General features: G+C 41.7%; 1 protein-coding gene across 2 annotated transcripts; it reads left to right on the top strand.

Moving 5' to 3' along the window:
* The first annotated feature begins 183 nt into the window (after window positions 1–183).
* On the top strand, window positions 184–8484 carry sirt3 (sirtuin 3). 2 transcript variants are annotated; one of them, XM_083917870.1, is made up of 8 exons: window positions 184–330; window positions 420–471; window positions 1900–2079; window positions 2155–2387; window positions 2487–2587; window positions 4409–4570; window positions 5839–6055; window positions 7149–8484. In XM_083917870.1, the coding sequence occupies exons 1-8, from the start codon at window positions 234–236 to the stop codon at window positions 7382–7384; spliced, it is 1278 nt and encodes a 425-aa protein (XP_083773996.1). In that variant the 5' UTR covers window positions 184–233; the 3' UTR covers window positions 7385–8484. The 2 variants fall into 2 exon arrangements, with proteins under 2 accessions (XP_083773996.1, XP_083773997.1); XM_083917871.1 differs by having other exon boundaries at window positions 5839–6051; window positions 7149–7303.
* Window positions 8485–18536: the final 10052 nt, after the last annotated feature.

Here is an 18536-nt window from a genome sequence, read left to right as displayed (position 1 = left end):
CGACCGGGGTACCGTTTGTGTAACGTTAGCTGAAATTAGCTAGCGTATATGGTACATTACGGTAACGTCACTCCCACCCGCGTCATAAGGAAGGACAACAAACATGTCAGCAGGCAGCTAGTCATTATTAGTTACATATTTGATGTGGTTTTAGGGGGAGGAAGTGTTTTAAAAGGTCTTGTCCGTGTTTAGGAACGTGTTTCCGCCATGAAGTAAAAAGTTACAGAGGTGTTATGGCTTCTTTAGTGAGCTCCTCATTCATGTCACCTGCTGTCAGACTCTGTTGTTTGTACCTGTGCTCGAGAGCAAACAGGACACTGTGTGCAAACGGTGAGGACTCAGGACAACTTCAGGGTGAAGTTAGTGAAGAACAAGTGTTTTGTGATTCATAATTGTGACTCACGCTTTGTTTTTAATAGGTTTGGGTGAAAGGAGTTTGTGTCCAGGTGAAGGTGCAGCAGCTCTGTGCAGGTATATCACCCTCACACCTCCTCACCTGACAACTTTACTCAACTACTGCACATTTTATGCTACTTTATACTTTTTTTCCACTACATCTCAGAGGTAATTCGGTTTTGCTTCATTACATCTGTCTGACAGCTTCAGATGCAGGTTGTCATCCAGTGGCGTACACAGACTTTTCGAAGGGCAGGGGCGAAAAGGAAAATAGGGCACATGGCACATCCTCGCAACTGAAGAGGGCACTTTAGCACACGTTTGACTCCTAGATGCCACTTTAGCACATGTTTTGACTACTAGATGGCACTTTAGCACACATTTTGGCTCCTAGAGGGCACGTTAACATGTGTTTTGGCTACCAGAGGACACTTTAGCATGCATTTTGGTTCCTAGAGGACACTTTAGCACAGCGTTGTCAAACTCCAATTCACAGTGGGCCAAATTTAAAAACTGGGACAAAGTTGCGGGCCAAACTCAATATCTACAGACTGCAAATATACATGTTTTCCTTCTCTCCAGATGTGTAACGCTGAACCTTTCCAGTGCAGCTCCTTGTTCTTGTCGTGGTGTTTCTTCTGTTTGATTCTTTGGTTACAGCCACGGTGACAAACAGCTCTTTACCTTCACACACAGATCATCTGCTGAAAGCTGCTGTCCTCCATCTTTCTTTGGGGCGTTTTTGGGGAGGGGTGGATTCAGTGTGTCTGCAGAGACTGGCAGCATGGATGCTCATGTGTGTGAACAGAAAAGTAGACGTGTGTGTGATTTATACTCTCAGGCCAGCTCTCACAGAACCTGGATATGATCTTGCGGGAAAAATATAATTACAACGCGGGCCAGATTTGGCCCACAGGCCTGAGTTTGACACCCCTGGATTAGCATGTTTTGGCTCCTAGAGGGCACTTGGCTCCTAGAGGGCACTTTAGCACACGTGTGGCTTCTAACAGGGCATGAGTACGGATTGGACATAGTCGCAGAGATACTCAACATGGAAAGACTCCAGCAAGCAAAGTTTAATAAGAAATGCGAAAAATGTGTGTCTGTGTGGTTGTGTGTGTGTGTGTGTATTTCAGGCCTGTGTGTGTAAAATTAAGAAATAGAAATAGCAGAACAAATAAAGGAATTCTTCTTCTTCTTTAAAATGTAGATTTCAAATTGTTGCCGAATTCTTTTCTATGAATCAGTCATTTTTGCTGACTGTGCAAAAAAAGTGCGTTTATTATTTGTAAATGAGTGAGTAAATCGCACTAATATCGCTATTAATGATAGAGTATAGAAACAATCAGATACTGGGTGTTTATGTGATGTTCTTCAAAGATAGACGTTCGTAAACCGCCTTCATGGACGGCGATCCTTCCGCTAAATCTCTGTGGCGTTCATGTAGACAATACAACGATTCTCGATCACGAACGTCACCGTTGTCTTGCTTTTTCTTCGCAGACACACAAAGTCTCCGTGGTGGAATGGGACCCGAGGGTTTTCCTCCCACGGTGGCGGCGCAGCCGAGGCGCAGCAGACCCTGGGGGACGTCGCCAAGAGCATCAGAGAGAAGCGGTACAAGAGGGTGGTGGTGATGGCCGGAGCTGGGATCAGCACGCCAAGTGGCATCCCAGATTTCAGGTTAAAAAAAAAAAAAAGTTTAATTTGTATAAACCTGTAAATATCAAGTGTGTTCAGCTGATCCTCGTCTTTCAGGTCTCCAGGGAGCGGCCTCTACGACAACCTGCAGAAGTATGACCTGCCGTACGCCGAGGCCATTTTTGATATCCACTTCTTCCATCAGAACCCCAATCCCTTCTTCGCCCTCGCCAAAGAGCTGTACCCGGGGAACTACCAGCCCAATGTGACCCATTACTTTGTACGACTGCTTCACCAGAAGAGTCAGCTCCTCAGGATGTACACGCAGAACATCGACGGGCTGGAGAGACGTAAGGGTTTGAACTCTTTTTGTTTCTAGAAATGACTCCGCATTGAGTCTTTTTTTTTTTTTTTTAAGCCACCGTCTTTTGTTTATCTTGTGTATCAAGTGGCGGGGATTCCTCCGGAGATGTTGGTGGAGGCTCACGGTACATTTGCGACCTCCACCTGCACCGTGTGCCTGAGGAAATACGAGGGAGAGGAGCTGCGAGTGAGTCACAACCGCCACAACATATGGGTCACATTCACATTACTACAGACATTATTATAGTTACTGTTACTTTGGTGGTTGCTTGCATCTCTGGGACTGTCCCTTGTCTGTCTTTGTCTCTCTCTGTCTTTGTGTCTGTCTTTGTCTCTCTCTGTCCATCTGTGTGTCTCTTCTCTCTCTCTCTCTCTCTCTCTCCTTCTCTTCCTCTCTCCGGTGCAGACAGATGTGCGTCCTCCACAGAGCTGGGTCTGTCTGACGTTCCTGTCTGTTATAGTGAAGGTTTTCGTTTCCACCGTACTCTACGGGGGAATTGTTGGGTCTCTGTAAATCATAAATAAGTCATAGAGTGTGGTCTTTACCTACTCTGTAAAGGGTCCTGAGATCACTTTTGTTATGACTTGACACATTCATTCGTTCATTCATCTTCAACCGCTTGTCTCTGTCGGGGTCGCGGGGGGGGGGGGCTGGAGCCGATCCCAGGTGACATCAGGCGTGAGGCGGGGTCCACCCTGGACAGGACGCCAGTCTATCACAGGACACATAGAGACGAACAGAGACAGACAACCATTCACACCTACGGGTGATTTAGAGTCATCAATGAACCCAACACCTGCACGTCTTTGGACTGTGGGAGGAAACCGGAGAACCCGGAGAAAACCCACGCAGACACGGGGACAACATGCAAACTCCACACAGAAGGAATTGAATTGAATTGAACTGAACCCACTGACGCCAACGCTGCACATTTAGCCAAGCCACGCATTTACCGTAACACTTAAAAAACAGTGTAGGGGTCATGTTTCATTTAAAAATCCTTATACCTCCGAACCACTAGGGGGAGGTATTTCCTTTTGTGCTACTGACCTGAAGCGGGTGGTTGCTTGGGTCAGGCAGGTCACTTGAGTGTTGCTCAGGTGTTGCTGATCAGTGGAGGAGCAAACAGTTTTCGACTGTGCCTGAGCGTTTTGAACAAGTGGTAAGTACGTGGCTTCATTATGAAATTAAATGAGGGTTATTATTTCTAACGCAAAGGACGTTTTCGTTGGTTTATTGCTCGAGTACACAACAAAACAAACAATCAGCATCCAGTAGTGAACAAAGGGAAACTTGAGTTTTCTTTTATTTTATACAGTTGTACCTTTTTTAGTATTGTTTGATTTTGTAATTAAAAGTTTGATACATTGAGCAAATCAAAATAATATCTCTTTAAGTTTCCAACATACGGCCCGTGGGCCAGAACCGGCCCGCCAAAGGGTCCAATCCGGCCCAGGAGATGACTTTGCAAAGTTTAAAAATGAGCAATTTTTCAATAAAAGTGCTGAAGCTGCCGTTGTGTCGCTGTCAGGTCGACTCTTATTCATGAGGACGGACGCACTGAACCAAACCACGGCCTCTGATCTGATCCTAACCAAGTGGTTTCCACGCCGAACCCTAACCGTCCCCATTTGTCGGCTAACGTCGGCCATGTGACGGTGTTCTTGGTGCAGACACCAATAATAAGCATGCAAGATCTATGATCAGGCCTGAAATCACGCCTGACCCTGCAGGAACCCGCTGTCCAAACCCGACTCCAGCCCGAACCACGGCAGCCATTTTGGGCCTAAACTCCATTTGAATTTTAACTTTAAATGTCAAATTAAATCTAGATTTTTATAACATTTAGGATGATAAGAGGCTTAACTGGCCCGGCCCACTTGAGATCCAATTGGGCTGTTGTGGCTCCTGAACTGAAATGAGTTTGAAACCCCTGCTTTAAACTGATGATTATAGAAATATATTTATATTATTATTAATAATAAACGTTCCATCTTGTCTCCTCAGGCAGATGTGATGGCAGGGACGGTCCCGAAGTGTCCCACCTGTAAGGGCGTGGTGAAGCCTGACATCGTGTTTTTCGGCGAGGAGCTTCCACGCCACTTCTTTAAGTACCTCACAGACTTCCCGATGGCCGACCTGCTCATCGTCATGGGAACCTCACTGGAGGTGAGTGCTTCAAACCACACCGTGTCCCTGTAATCTCACCAGGGACGGGTGTAGAGGGTTTAAAACTGGAGCAGATTAAACATGAAACCGACTCTGAATTAATCTTATTTTTTAGATTTTTGCTTTTTATTAAATAGTTTAAAGTGAAAATACTGGAGGGAAACAATAAGATCAATTAATAGCAGCCACAAGATACAAGAGTTTTAACATTTACGTTCTTGTCACTTAAAAAGTTGCAGGTTTTTATATTTTAATATTCAGGCGCAGCACGAAGTAAACAATACAAATGTTTTCCTGCAGGAACATTTATGGGATTTTAATATTAAAATACAGCTTCATTAATCATCCCAGGGTCTTTTTTCAGCAAATTGGGTCATCAAATAATCCATCGAGACAGTTTCTTTCGTGTAACAACTATTAACGGAGAAATCCAGGAGAGTGGCTAACAGTGATTAGCTCGGGGCTGTGAAGGCATTCAAAGGTCATTTTAACCACTAATGCTGCTGAAAATAACAGCAAACCTCTGCAGCAGCATGAGAAGAGTCCCTACACACAAAACAAAGCACCAATGGGCTCCTTCCTTTGGGATTGACTTTGGTAATCCACTTGAATGGACTTTACTATGAGAGGAGCTGGTACAGGGGCCAGTAGGTAAGTCTTTAAAACACTCTTTAAATAAACTCTGGCTTCACTAACTACGCTGTTGCTGCTTTGTTGTGTGTGTAGGGACTCTTCTCATGCTGCTGCAGAGGTTTAGTGTTATTTTCAGCAGCATTAGTGGTTAAAAAAGACCTTTGAATGCCTTCACCGTACTGCCCCGAGCTAATCACTGTTAGCCACGTCCGGCTGTTAGCGACTCTCCTGGATTTCTCCGTTAATAGTTCATACACGGGAAAAACTGTCTTGACGGCTTATTTGCTGAAAAAAGACCCTGGGATGAGTTGTGAGGGTTCGTCACCTCACACTCAAGGTTCTTGGCAGTTGTATTGTTGGTTAAATATTTTTGAGTCCTACCTTAAACCTTCTCACTACGTTATCAGTGATGGCCTCATGTGACACACACATCACGCCATCAGTGTAAAGAGCTGTTATTGGCAGAAACAGCAGCTGGTTCGAGGCAACGTAACCAGAAAATCCCTGCTTTGATTCTGGACCTTTGATGCACATCTTTCTCCGTCTGTTTCCTAACAACAAAGAATATGACAAAATATCAAAAGCACAACATAAATTATTTGAAAAAGTCACGTTTTTTTTTTTAACATTTTAAGGTGGAGCCCTTCGCCAGTCTCGCAGGAGCGGTGCGCAGCTCGGTTCCCCGTCTGCTCATCAACAGGGACCTGGTGGGTCCGTTCGCCTGGCGTCGTCGGCCTCATGACGTCGTGCAGCTGGGTGACGTGGTCGGCGGAGTGCAAGCCCTGGTTGGCGCCCTCGGCTGGACTCAGGAGCTGGACGCTCTGATGACGGCCGCCGCTGCTGAGAAAGTGAGTGTGTGTGTTTTGGTTACAACTAGGGATGTCCGATAATATCGGCCCACCGATAAAAGCTTGCCTGCCCGGTGCATGAGATGTCCGTGGTTTGGAAGTATTTCCAAGTGTCACCTATTAACAGTAAATTTGCGATTTGCAATGACTGCACGGCGTTTTGGTTATGAGAGGAGGAAACAAGGCGTCTTCCTTTAATACATCACATTTGATCACCCACCTCAAGAAGAATCATGCGGAGTTAAACGCTACATCTGTGCAGCAAAGTGATGAAAAGAAGCAACTGCCGACACCGAGAACAAACCTTTTTTCTATCGTTCAAGATGCCGGATTCACCAAACTTGTGGAGTTCCTCGAGCCCCGTTATGTCTGTATAACGCCCAGTCACAAGTATTTCTCAGACCAGTGCTGACCTGAATTGTACAGCATTGTTTACAGTCACGTCGAGAAGCTAATTTCTGGTGCTGTATCCATTAGATCCAATACAGGTTAGCATGTTGAGCTTGACTGCTAATTTATTTATTGTATTATTTGCCAAGTTACGGCTCAGGCGTTACTCAGTGTGGAAAAAGAAAACTAAGTTTGTTTACTACTCTGGACTGAAGAGATGCATCTTCCTTGTTGTGATGTTGTCTGTAGTGTTGTTTGAGGCAAAATATTCTCTCTAAAAACACAAACAAATAAATGAATGGCACTTTTTTCAATAACTTATTTTGTACGGACTGTGTTTACATTTGAAAAGCCATGTTGCATTTATGTATGCATCCAGTGGGGCATCACAATAAAATCAGGCATAGTGTGTTAATTCCATAATAGGTGATATGTGATGAATTTTGGTGTAAAAAGGCTGCAGATATCCGTATCGGGTCATTTCGGTATCAGAAATTAAGGGTTGGACAATATGGGAATATCGGATATCGGCAGAAAAGCCAATATCGAGCATCCCTAGTTACAACCTCACACGTACAACAACTCCTCTAGTTCCCATGAGCCTTTTGCTTCTGTGCTTTTGGCCCTTTTAGGAGTGAAGAAACATATTTTGCAGTAATACATTTGTTATTTCAGTTGACTGACGTCATGTTTACTTTTGTCTGCAGGCTGCAACGACAGAAGAATGACGATTTCCCCACATCGAGCTGGAGGTTTGACTTTATTCACTCACTGTAACGAAAACACCAACACTGCGAGACTCAATCCAGACTTTGTTTTTGTTTTTTTAAACTTGGTTCATGTGGAAATACTTGGATCTTTGTTTGTATCAATGGAAACTGGAGATAAGGAACTGCTACAGTGGGAAATGGTTCTTAGTCAAATATCAGTAAAACACAGGTAAGTGACACGCAAGGATGTACGAGCAATAGAGTATATTGATGACCTAATAATAAGAATCATGTGCAATATTTTCTTCTTATTTCTTGAAATGTGTCAAAACTCGGGGTGAGAAATGCAACGACAACCTCGATGACAGCCTTTGTTTTTATCACTTAAAAGACTGAAAACTGCTGCTTTGTGTGATTACCGTAAAAGTAAAACGTTTAAAATGTAATTTTATTTAAGGAAAGGGAAACAGGAGAAAAAGAATGATATTTTAGATTTTTAGGTTTTTCAGAACTGACTCATTTGCAGAGAAATTAGAGGACTACAAAGAGACACAAATGACTTCAAAGAGACACAAAACGACTACAAAGAGATGCGAAACGACTTCAAAGAGACACAAAATGACTACAAAAAGATGCAAAACGACTACAAAAAGATGCAAAACAACTTCAAAGAGACACAATACGACTACAAAAAGATGCAAAACGACTTCAAAGACACAAAATGACCACAAAGAGATGCAAAACGACTTCAAAGAGACACAAAATGACTTCAAAAAGAGGCAAAACGACTACAAAAAGATGAAAAAACGACTTCAGAGACACAAAACGACTACAAAAAGATGCAAAGCGACTACAAAGAGACACAAAAAAATGCAAAACGACTTCAAAGAGACACAAAATGACCACAGAGACACAAAATGACCACAAAGAGACACAAAATGACTACAAAGAGACACAAAATGACCACAAAGAGACACAAAATGACTACAAAGGGACACAAAATGACTACAAAGGGACACAAAATGACTACAAAGAGACAAGAAATGACTACAAAGAGACACAAAATGACCACAAAGAGACACAAAATGACCACAAAGAGACACAAAATGACCACAAAGGGACACAAAATGACTACAAAGGGACACAAAATGACTACAAAGAGACACGAAATGACTACAAAGAGACACGAAATGACTACAAAGAGACACAAAACGACTACAAAGAGACACAAAATGTCTACAAAAAGATGCAAAATGACTTCAGAGAGACAAAACTTCTACAAAGAGTCAGAGTTTCATGCTGAATGCCGGTGGTGCTGTAATAAAAACACATGTTAATCTCACAAATATATCGTTTCTTATTTAAAACCGGTCAGTTATTCCCTGAAACAGGTGTTCACTGCAGTTTTTAACAAAGAATCAGGAGGAAATGGTGCATTTGTTGTTGTTAAAGATGTCATCAGGCTGTGGTTTTGGTCTTTTAATGAGACTTTCTAACCAGCAGAGGGAGCCATGACGACACCTTCAGTGTCACAAAGATCCCTGTTTGTTACTTTGGGTGCTGGTTGTTTTGTTAATCTGACGGAGAGAAGGACGTCGTCGACAACAATAAAAAGTGATTTTTTTTTTAAAACATGTTTTACAATGTTTTTATAAAGGGGAACTAAAACTAAATCAAATCTAAATTACCAAAAAACTTATTAAGCTGGGTCATGACCGAAAGAACCAGGTCCAGGTCCAAGCGTGTGAAACGTGTTTCCTCAGGAGGGGGTCTGGAGTCTCCCTTAGAGAGAGGGGGAGAAGTTCAGCATCCGTGAGGAACTCGGAGTAGAGCCGCTGCTCCTTTGCGTTGAAAGGAGCCAGTTGAGGTGGTTCAGGATCATCTGGTAAGGATGAACCCTGGGCGCCTCCCTAGGGAGGTGTTCCAGGCACGTCCAGCTGGGAGGAGGCCTCGGGGAAGACCCAGGACCAGGTGGAGAGATTAGATCTCCACACTGACCTGGGAACGCCTCAGGATCCCCCAGTTAGAGCTGGTTATTGTGGCCCGGGAAAGGGAAGTTTGGGGTCCCCTGCTAAAGCTGCTGCCCCTGAGACCTGACCTCTGTATCCGTCGATACAGAAATGACAGATTTGACGACTCGCACTGATGCTGACGCTCCAGAACCGTACGGGGGATTGTTAAATCCAGGTTTCTCATGTTTTGTGTAAATGCTGTTTCCCATATATGATCAAATTAAGGTCATTCGCCCGTCCCAAGATAAGTTGATTATCGGCACACACATGCATTCACAGTGTAGTGCGAACCCGGCTCCCCGGTGAAGTCGTGCTCTCAGGTGCGGTGAGCAGCCACCGTTGATGCGCCGGGGGGGGCGAGATGTCTTACACCATGTGATGAAGTGTGAGCTGAATTCACTTGTGAGTTCCTCCAGTTGAGAAAGAGAGAAAAAGTCTGTTTTTAGGGGTTTAGTTGTCGTGCACATGATCACAGATTTGATCAAATTCATCACCCGCGTCAGATTTCTTTTTTTATATCGACCCAGCTCTGACACCTCGCTCCAATTTTCACCTCTTTTTCACGCCCGCTCGAGCTGCTGATGACGTCTGTCACAAGTTAGGTATTTTATCACCGCATGATACCAACTGCCACAAAACTTTTTGGTCTTTCACGCAGATGTGTGTGCTTCATAAAGTCAGCACTTAAATCCTCGCACCACTCTACTGTCATTTACTATTGCTACAGATGGTTTGAAAGAGGAGTAAAAGGAGCATCTATGTAAAAGTGGAGAAACCATCGCTAAACAGAGGAGGAGGTCTGAGACACCACTTATCTCCAGTTTACAATGCTGCCCTTTCATCCCTTCATTCAACAATCCAACCTCAAAGAACAACTGTTCACAAACGTCCTCCTGTGACCCCAACGACTGTCGTTCAGACTCAATAGAGCACTAACCAAGTCCAGACCTACTTCCACCAACGACTGTCACTCTAACGGCGGTTGTTGGCACTTGGAGCACAAAGGGTGTCAGTGACATCATCGGCCTAGTGAGAGGTTAAATACCTGGATCTCACACCAGTTAGGGCGCACTCACACTGTCCTTCCGCACCGCGACCCGGGCTTTAGGGTACTTGTCCCCCCTCCCTCTCCCCCCCCCCCGCGCCCCAACCCCGTTTGTACTCACACTGCCAGGGCCGGCCAATGCTTCTTGCTGTCCATACGCCATCACGCCGTAACACGTCACACGCATTGATCGCTACTGAAGCAGGTCAACACAGTAACTTTAGCTAATAGCGTTAGCTTACCTCCACTCTCCGCAGCATTTTTGTGGATGAAAAGGTGCTTTTGTAGGACGTGTTCACGCCATTCTCGCGTCTCAAGTTTTCTCATCGGAGTCTCGGCCTTGCTTATCCGCTCGCTTCACCTGAAAGCATCACTGGACCTTTAACACAAACTACTCAAAGCACTGAACAGATGAACACTTTACACAACATGGATGAGAAGTGCTTTAAAAAAAGACTCTACAGTTCTGCGACAACTCGACAAGTCAAGTATTTGGAGCCACTTAAATAAACTAACTGTTTAGTCCTGGTGCTGTCTCGTTCCCTCTGGTTCAGTTAAATACGTCAGTGTAGTCGTTCTGATAGGACGACCTGTTGAAATTGTTCTGTCACTTTATGAATGTAGATTTTTGGCATCAAGCTTTTTTGGATCGAAGCACGCGGCTGTGACTGATGAGATTTCACTGACCTGCTGTTTCAGCCCCACAACAGTAAAATTACAGATTAATATTGATATTAACATGTTGAGTAGGAATTAATAAGAGTGTACAGACCCATGTCCAATTTGCACGTCTCAGTTGGGTGTATATTTTTCTAACTTTGTGGTTTCCCAGCTTCATTCATCCCATTTAATTCAACAGCAGTAATGTTGGTGTTGTACAACTATCTTAAAGTATGTCTAGTACTTTCTGGTTTTCCCTCAGGGAGGCAGAAATCCTGCACTACATGGCTTCTTAAATGCATGGATGGGTTCCTGAACAGGACGACTGGGCACAGTCCCAGGGGTCCAACAGGTCACGGGGCCTCTGAGGGGCCATATTGTTCATTTTGTTCTGTAGCGTTTAGTATAAGTATGCAGAGGAGTGTCAGTGGATCTGCTGCAGGAAGCTCTGAACATGAATCAGACAGATTCTCTTCACAACCAGAAAGAGACAACTTCAAAGAGACACAAAACAACTTCAAAGAGACATAAAATGACTTCAAAGAGACGTAAAACAACTTAAAAGAGATACAAAACAACTTCAGGGAGACAAAACAACTTCAAAGAGACACAAAACAACTACAAAGAGATGCAAAATATCTATATGGAGAAAAAACAACTTCAAAGAGACACAAAACAACTTCAGAGAGACACAAAACTTCCAAGAGACACAGAACAACTTCAAAGAAACACAAAACAACTTCAGAGAGACACAAAACTTCCAAGAGACACAGAACAACTTCAAAGAGACACAAAATAACTTCAAAGAGACACAAAACAACTTCAAAGAGACACGAAACAACTTCAAAGAAACACGAAACAACTTCAAAGACACACAAAACAACTTCAGAGAGACACAAAACAACTTCAGAGACACACAACAACTTCAGAGAGACACAAAACAACTTCAGAGAGACACAAAAAGGCTTCAAAGAGACATAAAACAGCTTCGAAGAGATGCAAAATGTAGTAATTTTGTGTCTCTTTGTAGTTCTACAAAAAATACAAAAAAAAAAAAATCAAAGAGACAAAACAACGTCAATGATACAAAACAACTACAAAGATACACAAAATGACTACAAAGAGACAAAATGACGACAAACAGACACAAATGACTACAGAGACATAAAACATCATCAAAGAAACAAAGTTACTACAAAAAGATGCAAAAGACTACAAAGAGACAAATGACTACAAAGAGATACACAATGACTACAGGCATAAAACAACATAAAAGATACAAAATTACTACAAAAAGATGCAAAATGACTACAAAGAGAAACAAAACAACTGCAAAGAGACACAAAATCAAAGATACAAAATTACTACAAAGAGACAAAGACAAGAGACAAAAAAAGATGCAAACGGATTAAAGAGAAACAGAACGACTACAAAGAGACAAATTACTACAAAAAGATGCAGAATGACTACAAAGAGAAACAAAATGACTACTAAAAGATAAAACAAATACAAAGACACACAAAATTACTACAAAAAGACACAAAACAGCTTGAAAGGGACACAACTACAGCGACACAAGAGTCACGTTTTGTGTCTGCGGGTGTCTCGCTCATTTGTAGCAGCTGTGGGGGGGGGGGGGGGTCCTACACATTCTTTGTGCCCGGGGCCCCATCGTCTCAAGATCCACCCGTGCTTGAACAAGATTTTAAAATTGGCATCAAACTGCGGCACAGTCGTCCTTTTGAATGAAAGGTCTGTTTCCCCGACACAAGGGGTTTCAGGTCACATGACGTTTCCCCACATTATCAGACGAGAGCGTTCGACCACGTCAACCTCCAGCTGAGCTGATGACTACAAAGAGACAAAATGACGACAAAGACACAAATGACTACAGAGACATAAAACAACATCAAAGATACAAAGTTACTACAAAAAGATGCAAAAGACTACAAAGAGACAAATGACTACAAGGACACAAATAACTACAAAGACACAAATGACTACAAAGACACAAATGACTGCAAAGAGATACACAATGACTACAAATGACTACAAAGACACAGAATGACTACAAAGAGACAAATGACTACAAAGACACAGGTGACTACAAAGAGACAAATGACTACCAAGAGACAAATGACTACAAATGACTACAAAGACACAGAATGACTACAAAGAGACAAATGACTAAAAAGACACAGGTGACTACAAAGAGACAAATGACTACAAAGAGACAAATGACTACCAAGAGACAAATGACTACCAAGAGACAAATGACTACAAAGACACAAATGACTACAAAGACACAAATGACTACAAAGACACAAATGACTACAAAGACACAAATGACTACAAATGACTACAAAGACACAGAATGACTACAAAGACACAGAATGACTACAAAGACACAAATGACTACAAAGACACAGAATGACTACCAAGACACAGAATGACTACAAAGACACAGAATGACTACAAAGACACAAATGACTACAAAGACACAGAATGACTACAAAGACACAAATGACTACAAGGAGACACAAAATTGCTACAAAAAGACACAAAACAGCTTGAAAGGGACACAACTACAGCGACACAAGAGTCAGGTTTTGTGTCTGCGGGTGTCTCGCTCATTTGTAGCAGCTGTGTGTGTGTGTGTGTGTGTGTGTGTGTGTGTGTGGGGGGGGGGGGGGGGTCTTACGCATTCTGTGTGCCCCGGGCCCCATCGTCTCAAGATCCACCCGTGCTTAAACAAGATTTTAAAATTGGCATCAAACTGCGGCACAGTCGTGTCTTTGAATGAAAGGTCTGTTTCCCCGACACAAGGTGTTTCAGGTCACATGACGTTTCCCCACATTATCAGACGAGGTCGTTCGACCACGTCAACCTCCAGCCGAGCTGATGACTACAAAGAGACAAAATGACGACAAAGACACAAATGACTACAGAGACATAAAACAACATCAAAGATACAAAGTTACTACAAAAAGATGCAAAAGACTACAAAGAGACAAATGACTACAAGGACACAAATAACTACAAAGACACAAATGACTACAAAGACACAAATGACTGCAAAGAGATACACAATGACTACAAATGACTACAAAGACACAGAATGACTACAAAGAGACAAATGACTACAAAGACACAGGTGACTACAAAGAGACAAATGACTACCAAGAGACAAATGACTACAAATGACTACAAAGACACAGAATGACTACAAAGAGACAAATGACTAAAAAGACACAGGTGACTACAAAGAGACAAATGACTACAAAGAGACAAATGACTACCAAGAGACAAATGACTACCAAGAGACAAATGACTACCAAGAGACAAATGACTACAAAGACACAAATGACTACAAAGACACAAATGACTACAAAGACACAAATGACTACAAATGACTACAAAGACACAGAATGACTACAAAGACACAGAATGACTACAAAGACACAAATGACTACAAAGACACAGAATGACTACCAAGACACAGACTGACTACAAAGACACAGAATGACTACAAAGCCACATATGACTACAAAGAAATACACAATGACTACTAAGAGACACAAAAAGACTACAAAAAGACACAAAATTGCTACAAAAAGACACAAAACAGCTTGAAAGGGACACAACTACAGCGACGCAAGAGTCATGTTTTGTGTCTGCGGGTGTCTCGCTCATTTGTAGCAGCTGTGGGGGGGGGGGGGGTCCCCTACACATTCTTTGTGCCCCGGGCCCCATCGTCTCAAGATCCACCCGTGCTTAAACAAGATTTTAAAATTGGCATCAAACTGCGGCACAGTCGTGTCTTTGAATGAAAGGTCTGTTTCCCCGACACAAGGTGTTTCAGGTCACATGACGTTTCCCCACATTATCAGACGAGGTCGTTCGACCACGTCAACCTCCAGCTGAGCTGATTATATCTGAGCCCGAGGCCGCTGGGACGTTTGCAAAGAGGAAACTCTTTATTAGAAAGTTCTCCACATAAAACGTGGATATGGCGTACAATAGGCACAGTCAGTAACCAAACATACATACATACTGTGGCTTAAAGGGCGATACCGCTCACACTTCAGCCGTCCTGCAGTCGGGAATACTTTCAGTTCCTGAACACAGACGACGTTTTCACAGAACTTGACACGAGATCATTATGAGTCCAACGTTGCAGCGTTATCAAGACACAATCTGGAGATGCTCCGGTTACATTTTCTATTCATTCAACATCATACAAACTATACAGGAAGTGTTTTCACCACTCAGTTAAATACAAAACGACTTCCTCTACGGGGGTTTCTGCCTTTATAGATGCACAGTTTAAAGAGATGAGAGTGTAAAGTTATTAAATATGAGTAGATGTCATTTACACTATTTTATGTAGGGCAGGGATGTCAAAGTCAAATACATCAGGGGGCCAAAAAACCAAATTTGCTACAAGCCGAGGGCTGGACTGGTTCAATGTTTATTAAAACATATGAAAATGATGCATTTAACCTGTTGAACCAAGACCTAACACAGTGTACTGTATTTTATATAATAATTTAATTAATAATCCAATATTTTTGTACGGCTCTGTCAGTGATTTTCCAACAGGCTCACAGACAAAAACAAACTTCCTTCAAAATAAAACATGTTCCTTAATATCAAGATAAAGACGCACGGCTGTGTGAACATGTGCTTCAAACACCCTGTTCTCATCGTCCACCTTGGGAGGGGGGGGCTGGAAGTTGACATCTGCCCTGAATGCCGATGAATAATGAAGCCGAGGTGCTGCAGTGAGTTCGCAGGCTACCGTTGCATTGTGGGTTATGTAGTTTTGGTGCATGACAAACACCAGCAGGCGGCTGTGGCGTGCGGGCCGGTTCTAATACTGATCAAATATCATCCCGGGGGCCAAGATCATTCATTCGCAGGCCGGATCTGGCCTTGACTTTGACACCCATGATGTAGGAGAATTAATTTATCAGCTGGAAATAAGTTTAACAAACAAACGTATAACTGCCACCAAGACAAAAAAACACTTTCTCATTTAAACTAGACGCTTGCCACAGGGTATTTTTCGTGTTATAACGACATGTTCATGTTGTTTTTACTGGAAAACCAAATTATTCTGTTTTAATAATAATAATAACATCATCACTTAGGCGCGAAACTTTCGGCTCGTGTCCTTTAAAAGAAGGAAAACTTCATTTTAACGTTCTTTTTTGTTGATTTGTTATTAGAAGAAACCTCCGTATGCTGTTAAAATGAGAGAGCGTACGTGGTGCTGGGCATTCGATACTCGTTATTAAACTTTTGCTACGCTCATTGAAGGACTTTTATTATGACTAAACGTACTGCACGTGTAGAAAATGCACACACACAAACACGTGCAACATAAAGAAACACGCTGCAAAGCTTAAAGTTGCATGAGATAAATATTAAATATAGATATATTATCATTATTATATCAAATATCTGCGGTGTGTGTGCACTTACACTTAGTTTCGCACAACAACTTTATTTGCTTGAGTTTTCAGCGCGTTTTATTCTTCGTCAGATTTGTCGTCTTCATTTATTTGTGATTTGTCTATTTGTGTTTTCTGTATTTGAAGACAACAAACCAACTTACGTCATAACAAGAAAATTCCCCTTTGAGATGGTTTTCCTGTTATAATGCACATTTTTCACATTATTACTACTCAAAGAATTCAGTTTAAATGAGAAACTTTTCCAATTATCTTTAAAAAAGAGAAACATTCTCACATTATAGCGTAAGTTGGTACATTATTATAACAACAAATTTAGTATGTAGCAAAAGTTTAATGTCTATGTAGATGTTTTCTGTTAATTTAAACTAAAAATCTTTATTTTCTATGTGGCACAAATCTCTCTTAGTTCTTTTGTGTCTCTTTAAAGTCGTTTTGTGTCTCTTTGTAGATGTTTTGTGTCTCTTTGTAGTTGTTTTTTATCTCTTTGTAGTCTTTAACGTCTATTTCTAGTTGTTCTGTGTCTCTTTGTAGTTGTTTTGTGTCTCTTTGTAGTCATTTTGTGTCTCTTTGTAGTTGTTTTGTGTATCTTTGTAGTTGTTTTGTGTATCTTTGTAGATGTTTTGTGTCTCTTTGTAGATCTTTTGGGTCTCTTTGTAGACGTTTTGTGTATCTTTGTATTCGTTTTGTGTCTCTTTGTAGTCTTTTGCGTCTATTTCTAGTTGTTTTGTATCTTTGTAGTGGTTTTGTGTCTCTTTGTAGTTGTTTAGTGTCTCTTTGTAGACATTTTGTGTCTCTTTAAAGTTTTTTTGTGTCTCTTTGTAGTTGTTTTGTGTCTCCTTGTAATTGTTTTGTGTCTCTTTGAGGTTGTTTTGTGTCTCTTTGCAGTCGTTTTGTGTCTCTTTTTATTTGTTTTGTGTCTCTTTGTGGTTGTTTTGTGTGTCTTTGTAATTGTTTTGTGTCTCTTTGTAGATCTTTTGTGTCTCTTTGCAGTCGTTTTGTGTCTCTTTTTATTTGTTTTGTGTCTCTTTGTGGTTGTTTTGTGTGTCTTTGTAGTTGTTTTGTGTGTCTTTGTAATTGTTTTGTGTCTCTTTGTAGATCTTTTGTGTCTCTTTGCAGTCGTTTTGTGTCTCTTTTTATTTGTTTTGTGTCTCTTTGTGGTTGTTTTGTGTGTCTTTGTAGTTGTTTTGTGTCTCTTTGTAGTTGTTTTGTGTCTCTTTATAGTCGCTCTGTGTCTTTACAAACTTATCTCATCATGAGAAAAGTTTACTATTATAAAATATTTATTTTTGTTATAATGTAAAAACTCTTAATAAAACAACATAAAGTCATTTGTTGTTATATGAAGAAAAGTTTGGAATAACTGTCGCCGCCAAGAGTCACGTTTTCACCTCAGTTTGGTCTTTTGTTGGTTCGTTTGTCTCGTTTGTCAGCAGCATTACAGAAAACACTACTGGCACCGTGTGAAACGTAGGTTGAAGACGAGCCCGTTACATTTTGGAGCGGTGCCGACTCAGGTAGCAGACACACACAATACCCTTCACACTGCATTAACACTGTGAGAAAGAGCATGCTTTAGCTTGGGTCTGCGCTCTCTAAGTACATTTCTAGTTTGTGGCAATAACAATTAAAACCATGTTATATCATGGAAACAATAAAACAAGTTAATGTGTATATGTTTGTCATGGTGGCAGGAATAAACTGCAGGAGTTTCTCTCCAGAGAAGAATGAATGCAAATACATTATTATATTATTCCTTAGACCTTAAAGGAGTCTTCCTCTCAGTGCTAAAGTAAATCACATCACTGAGGTGCAGGGAAAGCAAATATGTTCTGGACAACTCCTCAGAGATCTCATTAACTAATGATGAGTAATTGTAAGGCGTGTTGCTGCTCAATATATTATGAATGTTTCTTTAAATCAGTACACATGTTCATATTACTGTAATAACATCCACGGTGAGCTGGTTTCAACGCACAGTTCATAGAAGGAGGACAAGGAGTCGTGCGTCAGTCGCTAAAGGGAAAACTTCTCCGCTCACACACGATGAAGCGTCTTTCCATCGGACGCCGTCTTTGTCTTCTGCTCGTTGATCAGTTGGTGAATTTGGGTGAAAGTTTCCCAGAAGAAGTCTTATTACGACTATTGATGTGAACTTTATGTTGCTTTAAAGACATTGTTTAACATTTTG

Source organism: Echiichthys vipera (genome assembly GCF_963691815.1).
Source record: "Echiichthys vipera genome assembly, chromosome: 1".
Taxonomy (NCBI): Eukaryota; Metazoa; Chordata; class Actinopteri; order Perciformes; family Trachinidae; genus Echiichthys; species Echiichthys vipera.
Note: the sequence above shows the minus strand (reverse complement) of the source record. Positions and strands in the feature narration are given on the sequence as shown.